This window comes from Astatotilapia calliptera, chromosome 15 (assembly GCF_964374335.1).
Source record: "Astatotilapia calliptera chromosome 15, fAstCal68.1, whole genome shotgun sequence".
NCBI classification, from domain to species: domain Eukaryota; kingdom Metazoa; phylum Chordata; class Actinopteri; order Cichliformes; family Cichlidae; genus Astatotilapia; species Astatotilapia calliptera.
In genome coordinates, this window is record NC_137436.1 from 13575724 (window position 1) to 13593462 (window position 17739).

The window sequence follows — 17739 nt, forward strand, 5'->3', positions numbered from 1 at the left end:
TTTGTTGTTGCTTTAAAATGAACCTTATGGCGTCTCTAATGAGGAGACTTCAAATTTGTCCATTCACACACCATAAATTCCAACAAGTGATTATTCTTTTTTTTTTTTTTTGTAGTTTTGTTTTAAACACATGTGGTGCATAAAATGTAAACCAGCTGAAAAGACCTCAGATGCAAAACTTATATCAGAAAAAATCTCATTATTTAATAAAGAAATTAAAAACAAAAAAAGGAAAAAAAAAAAAAAAAAAGAAAACATGAAATAGCATGCGGTAATATCCAACATACATATTTAATGCATATTTGTTAAGTGACCAGTGACAGTTGCATGATTTCGACAGTAAGCTCATATCATACTTTATCATCAGTAACGCTTTTCTGCTCCAGCGGACCAGAATAGAAAACAAGCAAAGCCGGCTCAATGGCAAGAGCTGCAATATCTCACAATGCTACAACCAATACAGTACTTGTGTATGAGGACTAATCAACACGTTCAGCATGGACATACACATTAAAATGTGCCACACACTGCATTCACTTTACTTTTGAATTCCCTCTGCATTCAATGGTGTGCTTCAGGGTGGGATCACAGGCTTTGTGGATGTATATAAAAAAAATAAAATAAAAAAAATACTGATATGATGAGAAGAGAAAATGTCTGTTGGGGCTCAAGGGGTTTCCTTGGATTTCATTTTCCAGCATTCAAGCCTAAGTCTGTAGCGACTGAGTCCCCGTGGCATCTCAGGAAATACACATCCAGAAGCTTGATGACCAGTGGCTATCAGCTTCGCTGCGGTGCTGATGAGAAGCCTTGGCCAGGGCTAAGGTCTCCTGTTTAGGCCAGTCAGTTTGTTATCTTAAGGGGATTTGAGTTTCTTTGTCCGAGGAGAGGCTCCGTTCTCAGCTTTAAGAACTCCATTTTCATGGTGACCAACTGCCAGGCAGAGAAGGGAGAAATCAGTACCTCTGTTAATGCAGCACATGTAGGAATCGGTGTGATAAAGATAAATGAAGAAAGCAGAAATGACAGCAGAGAAGAGACAAATGTTAAGTCTCATTTCCTTTTTCTTTTGCAAGTATTTAACAGGTAATGCACGTGAAATATGAAAGCCAGCAGAGCAGGTGTTTAAACTCACGTGAATCTCTTTTTAGTGGCCTTAGGGGTTGTTTTGCAGCAGACTTCTTGCGAACAGCCTGCTCGTGTCTGAACTCCCTCCAGCGCCTCAGCTGGAAGCGAATAAACTTCCAGAGTAGCCACGATTGAGTTAAACATACCAACAGTAGAACGGTCATCCTGAAAGGGCCAAAGGAAAGAACAAAAACAAACGTGTGCTCGTAAAAATGGGCGATTGTGTTGCAAAATGTTAAAACATATGATGCTAATGTATGATATTTTTAATAGCCTAAATAAAATATCTAAATTCCTTCCTGGCTCCTATACATCCTCCTCAAAATGAATGATGCCAAACAATACAAAACTGAACACTAGAAGGGCACAATGTAATTATACTTTTATGTTGTTTCTGTAGCTCTAAACAGTTCTTACAGTACCAGAAAATAAATCATTATCCACAGATGTTGGACATTGCTCTTTTTTTCCCCTCTCTCAATATAACTCACCTTATCAACACAGTGTTGAAGTTCCCCATCTCCAGGTCCAGCCCCTGATACTCACGAGCCAAACCAAACCCCACTGCCAGGAACATCAGGGTCAGCGTAGACATCCGCGTAAACACGAAGCTGACCGCCCACAGATCAAACCTGGGGGAGGACACACAGCGAGGTTGGGCCCAGAGAAAGGAAAAGGAAAAAAAAAAAAAGCTGCTGAGATGATCAGTTCAAGGTAGTGGTTATCATAAGAACACTGTAATATTATTGTGTACTGTAAAACTATCCGAGTCAAAAGGTGAACAACGCTGAAAACACATGATGCTGTTGCTTACGAACAAAAACACTGAAGTTTATTTTTAAAAGGTCGCACTGTTGGGCTTGATCTACTTCTATCTTATTCCTTTATCAAGTAAAACCTGCTGAAGCCTCTTCGCAGGTAAGATAGCTTACATTTTCTGGTGGTTCTCATCAGTGAAATACAGGAGTCTGGCGATGTGGAAGCCCAACTCTGACACGTACTGCAGGAAGAGGAGTACCAGACCCACACGACTTAAACTAGGCAGGAAAGAGGAGACACAAAGTCGAGAGATTAGGTGATAAAAGGAAATCATCTAAGCAGCCCGAGCATCTTGCAACTTGCAACTCGGGAGTCACCGTGAAGTGCAGCTGGACACTTATTTTGAGCCATTATCTAAAATAACTGAATCACCAGTACAGTTTGATCTGACTTAACCCTGAAATATCTAAAAATCTTTATGTTTTTCCCTCACAGATTTCAAATCAAGGTTCTTTGAGTGCCACGTTTCTCCCTTACATCCCTGCTGACAAAAGAAACACTAAGTTGAGCAGCAGAGTGAAAATTGCTGCTGCAAAGAATTTAAAAGACCTCGAAATGACTCAAATACCAAGCATTTAGTGAGTCTTCTCTACTCACACCTTTGGATTTTACTGGCCAACTTCAAAGGGATTCTTACTTTAACAAATAGGCTGCAGAGATGTGGAGCAAATACAGGCAGATGTACTGGAGCTGGCGAGAAATCTCCTCCTGGAAAACAAACAGCCTTTATTTGCAAATGATTTTAAAGCTTGACACCTTTCTCCACCTCTCCGTCCTTTTCCAACTTTGTCTAATGCACATGCAGAATATACATGAGCCCAAGTATAAACAGAGCTTATCTAATCACACTTTAGAACTCCTCCAGTTTCAAGGACTCTCCAACTGACCTTGCGGACTTTCTGGAAGTAGAGCTCTGGCAAGGCATGGAGCCAGTAGGCAAGCTGAGTGAGGTAGAAAAACTTCACCTGAAACCTGGACCAGACACACACAGACAGGCATGGGTAAGACAGAGGGAGAAGCACATAATCTACATCCTGCCTCACTGATTGTTTCGTCTTAGTTTTATTATATAATTAGGACTATGGTCAAAAAAACAAAACAAAAAAAACAACAAGCTTGTAGACAGCCAACTTATCGTGTTTCTGCAGCAAAATTGATGATCCCCACTTCTGAAAAAGAAACCCTAAAAGGCTCCTACTTTGCACAAATGCATAATGCTCTTTCTCTCCTGGAGCTTTTTACTAGGTGCCTTCCCATCTTTGAAAAACGTCCAGCTGTGATAACCACATAAACTCAGGGCCTTCTTGATATGTTCTTCTGTTTTCCTGGCCACTGTATCTGTGGGCATGGTGTTCACTCTGTGTTGTAGCGTCCTGATGACACCCAGTTTGTGTTCCACTGGATGTTGAGAGTCAAACCTTAAATATTGATCTGTATGCGTTGGTTTACAGTACACATTTGTATACTACCATTATCATATTTTAATAATGATTATAGCTAATAACCTCTTATTCTTATTCTCCCTGGTTATTTTGATAAATGCCACCACAAAAAGTCAGGCAGCAGAGACTCCACCAAGTAAAACTGGTTGGAGAATCAGAGTTTCAAAATAATTTGAAATATTAAGTGGGCTTAGATTAAATAGCTTTAATACACTTTATTTATTTAACAGCCAAAATTAAATATAACGTGATGCACAAACTCATTCTGTCAATTTGCCTTAACCATCTGAAGATCATTTGCACTCAGGTCCACACCCAGGCCAAAAACCAAACCCCAAAATAATCAAAATCTGGCAGCAGCATCAAGATAAGAGTATCAGAAGAGGAAAGGTTATGATAGATTGCTGTATTGGTATTGTGTCTCACTCCTAATAAACATGACATTTGTTAGCTACAGTTAGTGTTTTATGGTTAAATTAATATATATAAATATATATACCTGAGATGTACATGAGGATAGTTCTCCCAAAGGGTGCTGGGATGCAGGAGATATCCTTCCTGTGTGAAGAAATTAGAACACTTATACTATTAATACTATTATCTATTAATGTGCGCGTGTGAGCGCCTGTTTTAAGAATATGTGCGGCATTTCCTTCACTAGGAAGTTGTCGCTTGAATGCAGTCTCACTCACTGTAATGAGGATGTAGAAACTCCACACACTAGACACCAAGTGAAACACGCAAAGTTGACCCGACTCATTAAACTTGGTGTTCTTGCTCTTGGAGAGGTGAAGACGTCTGTTCACTTTCTGCAACATGAACCATAACAACAGGACGCGTGAATGAGGTTAGATCCCGGCAATAACGGGTGGCATGTTGACTCTGGCGTTTGTCATGCACAAGGAAGTGTTACAGGATTACCGTAAGGAGGACAAAAAAAAAAAAAAATGACAGAAGCTATTTATGGCTGCTACTTTAAACACTTGCCTGAAGAAGTATTCCTTTCAAGACACGCTGGAAACCGTGGTGATGTTGCGAAAATAACACCCGATCCTTTTCGCTGGCCTATTTCTAAACAATGACCAAATACTAACCTGGCTCTCCCGCCATCCCCCCACATCAATCTGTTTAAGCTCTTTTGTTTAAAATATTCATAACTGGCATGTGTGTTTTTTTTTTTTTTTCATGTGGTTTCTTTTAAACTGACACAATGAGAGCATTTGGATGCAAACACCATGAGATGAAACAGCACATATCCTGGTTTCAGTATATGGCACGCATCTTCCTCATTATAATATCATGTTTTTGAAACAGTAAAGAGGCTAATACTGTGCACTGAAGGGTTTTTTTAAGCTAATCAGTTCAAAGCCTGGATGACTACACTGAAAACAGTAATATTCTGATTATTTTAAAGCTTCTTTATGGTCTTGGAAAGATTTATGTAACTTGGTACAACCTGGTCATAACCTGTAGTGTTCTCCTTCATTTAACCAATGAGTAGAATGTGTATATAGTGGTTAATGAATCTTTATGTGGGTTTTATTGGGGCAGTGCTTTTGTGGCAATGGGTACCTTATGGCGCTTCCTTTCCAAAAACCTTTCTACTAAATTATTAAGAATTTACATACCCAGAACAAAAACATTTTCCCTCATTTTAATTACCTACTCATTTTTTAATCTTTTTTAAATCTGTCTGCTGGAAATAATCAGCATATGTTTCAGACAAAAGAAACACACCAAAAAGCTGAGGCATTGTAAAACAGTAAAAAGATGCTTACATCCAGAAGATATTCCTGCACTACTGCGTGGAGGATGATGGCGATGAAGAAATAGAACAGGATGGTGGCACAGTCCTTCCATCCGTAATGGTACAACGTCACCTCTCCCTCTAAAAACACACACAGGAGATATGAAACACACATAGGATGTTATTTATCAGGGGTGTGTTAAACATCCTGGAAGAACATCCAGCTTCAATAATACCGTGACGCAGAGGAAAAGGTACGGAAGAAGTGAAACTCCATGAGTCAAAGGTTAATAGAGGCTGAATGAAAGTAAGCACGTAATCAAAATCTGGCTCTTCGTACCTGACGACAACGTGGTGACGTTGTACTGAGGCTGAATGAACAGTATGGCCGTCTTTGCTGTTGCCTGGAAATTAGACGAGACGTCAGCAGCAGCATAGTTCAGCGAACCTGCCTGAGTGCAACCTCAAGAATGTGGGCTTCCAAGTAGAGCAAACACAAGTCAGTCTTTCCTTCATAAAGGATTTTTGACAACCCCCACCCACATCCCCTTGCAGTGTTGTAACACCTTTTTTTCTTAATCGGGTTGTCATTTACTGAAGTACAATAGCCATATCAGTTTAACATATAGTCAATAAACTTGCTATATATATATATATATATATATATATATATATATATATATATATATATATATATATATATATATATATATATAGCTAGCAAGTGGGTGTGTGAGATTAAGGAAATAGCCTTATCAGTATAGCAGAGCTGTCACACAGTCACACATCTGGTGTCATAACTTCCTCATGAGAACTGATTTCTAAGATGTCCTTCTAAAAAAAAATAATTAAAAAAATAGAATGGCAGAGGTTTTTGTTTTAACCCAGTATAAACCTTATTTCAAAACAAAGCCATACCTGCCTGCAAGCACCTGTTACAGGTTGCTGAGTGTGATCCAGGATCCGATTGTTATATTCAGATGATCCAGATTTCAACATGCATACAGCAAATACTTTTGATTATTCCTGTCACTAACCCCTAACCCTAACCCTAACCCCTAACCCTAATTCTGACCTTAACACATATGATTAAGCAAAGTGAAAAAAAATGAAACCACAGCCCCCCTCCTACCCCTCACCCCAAGAGACCTTGTTGGTCCCCTGATACCAGTTTGGGCGCCACAGTGAAACAAGTCGCCAGTTATTCCCTGTGGATGGAGGCTACTGGTGACATGTCATCAAAATTTAACATAACTGACTACATGTAGAGCACTCTCGTTCTCTTTTTTTCCAGTAATGAAAAAAATAAAGGAAATCCCCTATTTTTTTCCCCTCTTCGATCAGCTGTGTAATCACAGCCAGGGTTCCGTTTTGAAACTTTACTAAATGTCCAGGCGGTGGCTGCCTGGGAGTGTTTGTGCTCACGCAGAAGGAAGAACTACTACACGAATAATCTATTTAATTATTTCACTAAAGGTCAGCGGTGAAATCCCTTCAGGTCAAAGCGTGTTAAGAGCAGCTGACCCCCCCGGGTCACAGCAGCAAATATTGAGACGTGGCAGTTAACTAGTGGCGTCAAGACACTGACAAATAGTCAGACAGCTTCCGTTCACGACTTTCAAAATAAAACGGCTGGCAGCGGAAGTTTGTTGGAACTCATAGGAAGGAAAGTCGTTGCTTTTAATTTGAATACAGGAAAGGCTTTAACACCCATTTTATTTTAGAAATGTCTGGTAACTGACAATTGCAAAAACAATTGCTTGCAAAGAGTTTTTGCTGTGAAAGACACTGTCATGCGATTAAACGGTCATGTAGCTTTGCTACCCAAGTCAAGTGTTTAGGTTTTACCCAGATTCTAGAAACTTAAAGACAAGACAAAAGGAAACTTTCAACATGTAAAGCAATAATACGAAAACGCTGTAGTTTGTGCACAGCTGCTTTTTTTAACCCGTTTCCTCCTACCTTAAGAGCAACGCATAGATTGTTACTTTGACTGCGACCAGAGCAACATTTTTTTCCTTCCTCAAACTTGTAAAATTTAAAACACAAAAACAGCACGAACGACAAACCCGCGAAACTGATAACAGCTAAATTAACAGGCAATCTTATGAGCAACCGTTTCTACAAAGCGGGAATCGCTTTAAGTGGGATTTCAAGTTAGAGCTTAGAGTTTGCCGCAGGCTTTGCCATCTTAAAACAGCTGAGGGAGACGAGAGAAGGAAAAAAGGAATGTGAGTTCATCTCACCTCAAACATCAGTCCAATCAGAATGAAAATCACCAAACCGAATACGATGTCAGCATGGTTTTGAATTAAGAACTCCTGGCTGAAGAAAGGATAGCTCTTATTTCTTCGGCGAAATGCCATGTCAACACAATGGACTTTTCCCTTCTGTTTTAAAAATCAGAATTTTTCTGACTACGAAGTTCAGTGAGTTAACTTTCTCGGCGACGTACGCATGCGCGTCGTCTTAAAGGGCCAGAGCCATAAATACCTTCTTTGGGTCGATTTACACAAAGTTAGATTCAGTCTGCCTTGTCAGACTCATTATAACCACTTTTGCAGCTGCATGCAGAATAGGCATAAAATGTTGTGCAAAAGTCTTGAGCTATCCCTGTTTTCTTTGTATTTTGCTTCCAAGGAGCCATATTTTCTTGCATCATTTGGTAAATGGTAAATGGCCTGTATTTGTATAGCGCTTTACTAGTCCCTAAGTACCCCAAAGCGCTTCACACAACCAGTCATCCACCCATTCACACACTGGTGATGGCAAGCTACATTGTAGCCACAGCCACCCTGGGGCGCACTGACAGAGGCTGCCGGACACTGGCGCCACCACCAGTAGGCAACGGGTGAAGTGTCTCGCCCAAGGACACAACGACCGAGACTGTCCAAGCCGGGGCTCGAATCGGCAACCTTCCGATTACAAGGCGAACTCCCAACTCTTGAGCAATAGTTTTTCCGTGTTCTCTGAAGGTCTTTAAAGTTTTTCACTCATTTTCATTATCAAACTGTTTTCAGAGGAATGTAGATAACAGAAAACTAAGCAAAGAACCTAGTTTAAATTGTATCTTTAGGGACTTTGTTACTAGCAGCCTGCGTAATTTGCTCCTTTAGTTTCTTTAGTTTAAATCTAAAAAAAAAAAAAAAAAAAAAAGGCAACGACAACATAGTGGACAAAATTGTATTTTTGCAGCACCAACATGATTCCCAAAGCCTTATTAGTGTTGGCTTTGGCACATCTTGATTTATGTGCAGTATGTTCTTAAATAAATCTGAGGACAAATACAGGACAAAAGAATCTCCAGCAGATGAAGTGTATCTGAATGTTATGCCCTTAAGAGGTGGGGTGGAATTCAACACAGGACTTAAGAGATTAATCAGGCCCTTCAGCGGATCCATCTACAATTCAGTTCAGTTCAGTTGCCTCAAGGCACTTTATATTGTGAAGTAAAGTGCCTGTAATTATAAGAAAGACATGCTGTGGAATGGAGCCAGAGATTAATAATAACTATTGATTACATGCAGAGTGGTGTATAAACACATAGTGAGTGAAAAAAGGGTGAGTGAAGAAGAAACACTCATCATGCATTATGTCAAGCCCCTGCAGCTGAGACCTATTGCAGCACAACAAAGGGAGGATTCAGGATCACCTGATCCAGCCCTAACTATATGCTTGATCAAAAAGGAAAGTTATAAGCCAAATCTTAAAAGTAGAGAGTGTCTTTCTCCTGAATCCAAACTGGAGCTGGTCCCACAGACGAGGCGACTGGAAGCTGAAGGCAGTGCCTTTGCATTCTGCCCCCATTCTACTTTTAACCACAAGTAAACCAGGAGTCTGAGCGCAAAGTGCTGTGTGGTCTTTAAGATAAAATGGGACCTGATTATACAAGGTCTTGTATGTGATAAGAAGGATTTTGAGTTCGATTCTGGATTTTGACAGAGAGCCAATGAAAAGAAGTCAGTATGAGAGAAATATGCTCTCTCTCTCTTTCTCTCTCTCTCTCAAGTTCCTTGCATTACTATTGCTACAGCATTTTCAATCAACTGAAGGCTTTTTGATGATTTTTTAGGTCATCCTGATAATAATGAATTACAGTAGCCCAGCGTAGAAGTAATAAATGCATGAACTAGTTTTTCAGCATCAGTCTGAGACAGGATGGTTCTAGTTCTAGAGATACTGAGCAAATGGAAATTCTGGTCAACAGTGACTCCGAGTCCTCAGTGTTACTTGAGGCCAATGTTTTGGGGTTTTTTTTCTCCAGGTATTTATGTCTTTAAGACATTCCTGCAGTTTAAGTAATCTATGTGTGTTATCTGGCTTCGTGGATAGATAAAGTTGGCTATCATATGCATAGAAGTAAAAACATATGCTATGCCTTCTAGTGATACTGCCTACAGAAACATATACGTCATTGTGTAAAGATGACTCTCCATTTACATGAACAAATTGGAGACTATTAGATAGATATGATTCTAACCACTTTAATACCTAAAGCATGCTCTAATCACTGTAATAAAATATTAAGGTCAGCTGTATCGAATGCAGCACTGAGATCTACCAGGACAAGCACAAAGATGAGGTCCACTGTCGGGGACCATAAGATATTTTGTTACCTTCACTAATGCTGTTTTTGTACTGTGAGGCATTCTGAAACCTGACTGAAACTCTTCAAATAAACCATTCCTTTCAGTTCGCTGACTCAAGAACTTTTGAGATAAAAGGAAGCTTGGTGATTGGCCTATAATTAGCTAAACAGCTGTGTCGAGGGATGGCTTTTTAAATAAAGAATTACTTACTTGAAGCCTACAGCCTACAGTGTCTACAGCCATTTGTAAAACATGGTGGAGGTTCTGTCATGATTTCGGGCTGTATTTTACTTAGTGGTGTTGGAGATCCTGTCAAAAGAATTTTGAACACAGAAAAATACCGATAATGATTTACTATGCAATCCTAGAAAGCATCTGATTGGCAAGAGCTTAATTTTTCAGCATGACAATGATCTCAAACACACTTTCAGTGCAATAAAAGCATAACTGGACAGAAAAAAACACAATAAAACACTAGCAGTGTGGGATCATCTTGACATAAAACGGATCAAAAGGCAGCCAACATCCAAAGAAGAGCTTTGAATGTCCTTCAAGAAGCCCGGAGAATTATTTCTGAAGTCTCCTTCAGGAACCTAAATTCCAAGAAAGCTTCCCTAGATAGCTGGCCAGCTCAAATGTTAACTTCAAAGGTGATTAGAACTGTAAAAAAACGAGTTCTTTCCCCACTTTATATACTATATTTCCATGGATGTTTGCATGTTTCAATAAATACTAAGTGATGGTTGGGTCAAGACTGCACATCACCGTACTTTGCTCAAAAGAATAAAACACTCGACACATCTTCACTCCACTCACCTAAACATGTACTGTATTTATTGCTTATCCAGAGCCACCAGTGGCTTTACACTTCACAGTTCAAAATGTCATATAGGCAGTCAGCTGGGCATGAGAGAAAACCCAGCATAATTTCACTGCTTTGTTAGTGGACTTTAATCCTGTTACAGAACACAATAAGGGGCAAAGTACATTTGGCCCCTGCCAATAGTAATCAAGAGCACATACAAAAAAAAAAAAAATCACCACAAATATCTCATAAGCATCTTTTCACTTTGTTGCAGAACATATGAAAGCTTTGAGACGTTAGTGCCTGAGACATTGTTTCATTTCCAACAAAACGTAAATTGCAAAAACAGTTCCGCAATTACATGGTCAACATGTAAATCAACACATCAAACAGTTTCCCTAGGCCCACACACCAGCCCTGCTCAAAGCGATGCCTGTTAACATCATACAAAAGATAACCTATCTGAGAGTCAAAGTGTCAGTTTTTTGTTTTGTTTTTTTTGATAAAAAAAGAAGAAGAAGAAAAAAAAAATCACAGCATCACAGCAACAGACATATGATACAGAAGATATTTGTGCTTTTAGGAAGCCAAAAGGCTCTGGCTTATAGTGAGATGGTTATGATTCAGAGGTCAGACACATTGAAAGATACAGGATTAGTTTCTCTATTTTCATAGCTGCTGGCAACTGACATGAGTAACAGCAGTTTTAGTGCGTATTAAAGAGATCATCCCCCTTTTTAAGATCATGAAGCATCTGCGTACTTGATGATGTTTATTGATACAACTAATGCCTACTTCCTTATTACGTAGTTTCGGTCTTGACCGACCGGTGTTCATTTTGTTGCACAGTATAATTGTTATTATTCTTGAGGCTTAAGTTCACTGTGACCAAAAGAATGAAAATGCCAGCTGAACATCAGGCAGAAGGTGTGTCTGAGCTCTACACACAACCTTTGTGGTAAATGAGCTCTACTGAAGGCATTACTCTGTGTCTGGCTTTTGGGCAAAGGAATGCTTTTGTAGAAAAATCGTTTATGCTTTGAGAGGATTATTCCACAATTGTTGCATACGCCCCACAGTGTACTAAATATATGTGTATACACAAAAGGAGAAATTACTGCCAGCTTTCTAATTCTACAATGCTGGACTGCTGAAAAAGCACTCCCTTTAAAAGCTGGTGTACTCCTTTAATGTTGGATCCGTTTTTACTTCTTCCCTGATTCTGTCACATGTAAGCTAAAAGTTTTCATCCTCATCCCTTCGGGATAATATGAGCTGCTTTCTTGGACCTTTAAGATGAGGGACACTGGAAGGGGAGTCTAACACCCCTGAGTCCAATTTAGGGGTGGAAATACATCGTGGTCCAACCCGGCCCATGAGTCCACGGACATCTCTGTGAAGGGCTGGATCACTAGGGATTGAGTTGAGGCGAACGCCTTGCTCCAGAGCCCCAAGGTCCCGGTCCAAACGGGGGTTACTGGCGCTGCTTGGAGATTGGGGATCGGCGCTGAAGTATAAGGTTGAACTTGATTCTGTAGGGCAGAAATAGGGCTCTGGGCTGTCTCCAAACATTGATTTACCCTCTGGTGAGCTGCGTTTGAAATCCGATGTGGGCGACTCCATCGGGCTCTCCATCTCCAGACTGTCGTCTTCTTCCGGTTGTTCAGTCGACGTGGGTTCGCTTACGCTCTGGAACTCATCTTTACAGTCCGAGAGGGGTGCCAGACCTTTCCCCTGAGACTCGGAGGTGGAGACACCCTCACAGCTTCCTCCAGCTGTAATTGTGATGCCCTCGTTACTTTTAAATTCTTGGTTGTACTCCTCTATGTCTAGTACGGCCGCTGCTCCCCCAGCCCCATACGCCCTGTTGATTTTACCAAGATCTCCTGTTTTCAGAGCAAGGCGGATCAAGAGCCAGTGGTGGTGGTAACACGGACAGGAGCTGTTAGGCCTGCCCCCGCAGTTCCCTGGATGCTCCAGCAGAGAACCAGCAACACCTGAGAGGGAGAAGCTGCCATGGTTTTGAATAGAATGAGCTGGCAAACTTTTGTCCCCAAGAGAGAAGGAGGACTCCCCTTGTTCTATGCATGTACTGCCCATGTGGTTGTGGTTTGTTCCCTGGGAGATCTCTGTGGACTTGGGGTGCAGGAACCGGTAGTATAGGACAAGAGAGGTAGCACCTAAGAAGCAAAGGAATAGGAAATATTGATTTTAGTGGCCCAGGTATGTTTTGGTCTTTCACAAGCAATTAGCTGACTGCACAGTCTGAATCACAGAGGGAGGCTGCAGCAGAGATCACAGCAGCCACTCTGGCTGTTACTATATTAATTCTATCGTGCATATCAACCTCACACAAAAAATTCAAGGTTACATTTATTTTTTGCCTTCTTACGGTCCCATCTCCACTCTTACGGTCCCATCTCCACTCTTACGTATTCAGATAAAGAGATTTACAATATCCTGCACAGTAAAATCTCACATATAAAGAGTATTGCAAGTAGGGCAGCATATCGGTAGCTATGTTTGTTGTACAACAATACCTCTAAGAATTTGTGAATAAACACGGGGGGATTTATCACTTGGGTATGACAGAAACTAATAAACAGTGTGACATAATTCTAACTATGACTAATCTCCCAATACAAACAGCAAATTCTCTAGAAACAAATGACTCACCGAGGAGAAAGCCACACAGCACAGTGGTGGGAAGGGTCATGCTGTCCCATGATGCTTCGCTCAGGAAGTCAGAGGCGGCCAGCAGCAGAGTGGCGTTCTCTACAAGCATGAACTGAAGAAGGAGAGAAGGTCGCACCATCAGTCATCTGTAGACAGCTTTACGTCACTGTGGGCTTAGCACACAGAGGTGAGGATGACACTGCAAACTTATGTATCTATATCTGTTTGTCCCTGCTGCCCTGTGAGTAGGCAGATGAGACAAAGCTGCACAAAACAACATAATGAAAACAGAAAAAAAAAAGAAAAGTTGAAGAATAATAACTTTAACTCGTGACGTACTGCATAAAAACTGGCCATGCGGAAGCGCGAGGGTCCATCTTTGATGTTGAGGAAGAGGAAGACGTGGATGAGCCCCATGACGCCATTAAAAGCACGCCAACACCAGGGGCCGGTGCAGATGTCTGGTTGCTGTGATACCAGCCAAAAGGAGGCCGTGAGCCAGTGAAAACCTGAAGGTCAACATAAAAATAGAATAGAAGGTCTACAAGTGCAACACAGGATCCATATACAGTGTGCAACGCTGATGCAGAGGCGAAACAGAAAACTGGATCAAGAGGACATGTCACAGTGCTCTGAGGATAATTACATAACTCAGTGGTTAAATGTGAGTTAATAGAAAATGGGTTTTTTTAAGCTCAAAGGAATTTCACATGAAAATCTGTGCGTGTACTAGTCATTGAGTCTCCTGTACCCTTTAATGTAATGTACTAGTTTAATATAACTGTGCACTTTCTCCGGCTTTCAAGTGTCTTAACAAAATAAAAGTCGCTTCTCAGTGCTCACCTGCTACTCCACAAACCCACCAATTAAAAACCCTGGCAAAGAATGTGAGGCAGGTCACCCTGGCACCCAGCATGCATGCCCTCCACACCAGCTGGCACAGCAGGGCTGCTGGAGGCATGGCCAGGTGGCCTGGTCTTATCAGACAGCAGGCTCGGCTGTACAGCACCAGGGCCCACGCAATAGACAGCACACACAAGCCACAGCAATACGCCACTGTAGATAAAACATGCATAAAAAAAAAATGTAATATAACAAGTTACAGGCCATAAACATCACACGGATCCCGTGATTCAACTGAACATAAAATTACCTGGTGATGCGATGCCCACATCAGTAGACACCACGATGTACGCCTGCAGCAGGCTCTGAGGCAGCGTGAGGACAAGGGCTTCCAGCAGCCAAAGGGCAGCAACATCTGCCTGCTGCATAACAGCAGCTCCCAGATCAGCCACTGAGCCCTGCATGCGCAGCACAGACCTCATGCAGTCCCACAACCTGCCAGAAGATGGAGACAAAAACCAGAGGAGGCATAAAATATAACCGACTCAGTAAGGTTTCAGAGTGATGTGAATTTTTTTTTTTTTTTGCCCTGTACTTTAACAAAAACTAAAAATTATTACATTCTAACAACATAGTCTGCTTTTGTAATGTATCTACGTAAAGCACATCGAATGGAAAAAACGAGCTTACCTTTTGAAAATGCCCAAGTGCAGGATGTGTATAACAGAGAGGTAGCATCGCCTGTCATCACCATCATCATAGTACCACTTCACACTTAGCAGCTGAACTGCTGTCCCCGGTAGAAAGAGGCCAAGTGTGAGGCCTGCCCACTGTGTCTCCTCATTCCAAAGGTAAAACCCTATACAGTAGATCACTGACACACAAACACACACAGAAAAAGAACAAACACCCAGATGCACAATGATATCTTCTAATGGGATGGCGCAAGCTCACAGAAAAGACACCAGAGTCATTCCACACCACTTTAAAACAGCCATTAGCTGTTTCTTAGCTTCACTGGTACAGCTTTATCAATGTGCCACTCTACTGATAATCTAAATAGCCATTCATTTATGCACGCATTCACTTTTTAAATGTTTAATTATGGCAGAATGTCTCAAGTGTGAATCTCAGGCAGCAGCACAGTATTTTTATCTTCTGGTAATGGTATACTTGCTGAAGACAAAGTCACACTGTACGCATCCAGGTATCCTCCTGGTGTCCTGACCTTGCCCCATTGATCTGCACAGTCAGGAAATCATAACGCTGTGCTGCACCTTGTTTTCAATACAGATCCTAGATGTGCAAAAAATGACTTGGGAAAAACAAGTGTTTATTGTGTTCAATCATATTTTGGGGGAGGTGTAAGGTGGAGAATTATAATTTAAAAGTTGGGCATTATGCGAATATTGATCAGCGACGGCAATTTAGTAACACTTAATTAAAGTCACTAGTTAAATTCAATAACTAATAGGCTGTGTTATCCTGTTTTACGATCACAGGAGGTCTCGGGGGGCCCAGTTTGGCCAACAAAGGTGGACTAACCAACGCCGATATTGGATTGCAGTGCACACGGAATTCAGCTATGTTTTCCCGTTGAGTACTAACGGCTGTGCCATAGCATCTCCCAAATGTGCTTCTTCTAACGTGAAGTACGGCCGCAGCTGAGACGGCTCCAGCACGTAGCATCATTTTCAATCACATTACGGCAAAAGAAAAGAAAAAGAAAGCCCAACATCTATTTTCCACGAGGTTGAGTTTCAACACGGCAAGCAAGCTAGCAGCACGCTAGCGCTTGGAATCCCCACTTACGAGCGCTCCGTTCGGCCACAATAACCAGCCCCGACACGGCGAGCAGGACCGCCTGGCACCACGCTATCCAGCACCCGCTCCGCCGCGCCGCCGACGGTATCCTGCGGGCGACCGCTCCTGCGGCGTTTATCATGATGCGGATAGGTGGGAAGGAGGACACACCGATGACATTATCCTGGGCATCCTTTGGCCCCCGCTTGGTACATCCGCTCTCCTCCTCCTCCTCCTCTTCTTCTTCTTCTTCTCCCGCTGCCTGCCCCCTGTCAAAATATCTGACGTCACAGCACGGTTTAAAGGTGCATCAGTTTAGCGAGCCTCTCCTCCCTCCACCGTGGAAACCTCTTCTGCATCACGGTCTATTTCTTCAAATCTTTTGTGACTCCATAGTGCTGCATCTTACTTGGTAGACTGGTGATAGACGGCAGACTGATCTGAGCGTGAATTTCCTCGCATGTGGAGGTCGCAGGTCATGGTGAGCGCTGTTTACAGCTGTGGTTCTGGTGCGTTTTTTGTCTGCCATGCCCGACTTTAGAACAATAAATAAAGTTCATCCCCCACATCACACCGGTGCACATCTCTGTGTCCTTTATAATCGGGTTTCAAGGGGCCAAAAGCAGAAAAAGCTCCCATATTATGTGTGTTAACGCTGTCTAGGCCGAATAGTGTTTTCTATTTTGGCACTTGATCGTGACTTAACCTTAAGAGTACACCAAATCCGAATGTTTAGCCCTAAGATAACCACTTCTGTGGAAGAAGACTGCAGTTGCTATTCATAAGCAGGACTTGTGTTACTTGTTGACTCTGACTTGCTTTATTTATTAATTTATTTATTTTCTACTTTATGTGCTTTCATGTTATATTTGTTTTAACAATTTTTTGTCATTTTGAAAAAAAACCCAACAGGTTTTAATCTAATGGGGCTTTCTGGTAAAATCAAGTTTTAAATAATAAACACTGAATAAAAAGGAAGATTTAATTTCAATTAATTGAAGGTCATGACAACAGCTGGAGTCTTTCTTTAATGGTTCATGCACCACTTACAGTAGTTCTACGCCCCATATTTCGAGGACTGTGTCACGATTGTGTCATTTTGAAAGCCATTAATGAGACCTACTTGACCCACCACTTCTTTAATTTACTTTCTTAAATGGAGAAAAAGCTCCAGAGCAGTTTACAAGAGCCCCATTACCTCATCATCACTCGCATAAATTGGCACTTTGTTTTTAACCCTTTCCACAACTACACTATTTTAGGTTGTAGTAAAAGAACCACAGAAGGATACTGGATAGAAAATCCTGTAATAATTCTTGAGTATAGCAAGTATAGCTGTGTTAATATAGAGATATGGTTGCAGTTTTATTCACAAGCCTGCGCTGTATGAATCAGCGTTCATTGTGAATAAAAGTAGTCATCTTAAGTCTGTTTTGTTCTCTTTGTTTGAGTTTTAATTTATTTATATGTCTTACTAAAACTGTGGAGTCACACAGTGTGAGTGAAATGTCTGACAACTGCCTAATACCAAAACTCAAATATAGATATACGTGTATAAAATTATTCACAGGATATTGATCATGAAGATAATCTTGTTCAATTTTGTGTGTGTGTGTGTGTTTTGTTTTTTTTCCTTCCATGATGACGGGTTGGTATTTACTGGTTGTGAGTATCCCAAGACTCATAACAGGATGTTTATCTGCAACTCCGATTCAGAACTGTATACTCACCCAAAAGGCAAGTTGAGGTTTCTTTTTGCTGTCATTTCAGTGCTTAACCCACTTACATATGAAGTCATGCTTGTACAGTAATAGTTACGTGAATCACGGGACACAATTACGCATACATACACAAACAGAAACATTCAGTCTCATGCTAAAAAACACA

At 41.2% G+C, this 17739-nt stretch overlaps 2 protein-coding genes across 3 annotated transcripts; both read right to left on the minus strand.

Moving 5' to 3' along the window:
- Window positions 1-184: 184 nt before the first annotated feature.
- On the minus strand, window positions 185-7606 carry tram2 (translocation associated membrane protein 2). Of its 2 annotated transcripts, none has more exons than XM_026142933.2 (11): window positions 7383-7606; window positions 5477-5540; window positions 5168-5277; window positions 4082-4198; window positions 3889-3947; window positions 2835-2919; window positions 2585-2655; window positions 2061-2165; window positions 1620-1760; window positions 1136-1293; window positions 185-933 (listed from the first exon to the last, which is right to left on the minus strand). In XM_026142933.2, the coding sequence occupies exons 1-11, from the start codon at window positions 7500-7502 to the stop codon at window positions 857-859; spliced, it is 1107 nt and encodes a 368-aa protein (XP_025998718.2). In that variant the 5' UTR covers window positions 7503-7606; the 3' UTR covers window positions 185-856. The 2 variants fall into 2 exon arrangements, with proteins under 2 accessions (XP_025998718.2, XP_080145758.1); XM_080289632.1 differs by lacking the exon at window positions 7383-7606 and adding an exon at window positions 6055-6186.
- A 2926-nt stretch (window positions 7607-10532) lies between these two features.
- xkr5a (XK related 5a) lies at window positions 10533-16135 on the minus strand. The gene is made up of 7 exons (XM_026143383.2): window positions 15862-16135; window positions 14740-14923; window positions 14360-14544; window positions 14050-14262; window positions 13546-13715; window positions 13207-13318; window positions 10533-12710 (listed from the first exon to the last, which is right to left on the minus strand). The coding sequence occupies exons 1-7, from the start codon at window positions 15992-15994 to the stop codon at window positions 11767-11769; spliced, it is 1941 nt and encodes a 646-aa protein (XP_025999168.1). The 5' UTR covers window positions 15995-16135; the 3' UTR covers window positions 10533-11766.
- Window positions 16136-17739: the final 1604 nt, after the last annotated feature.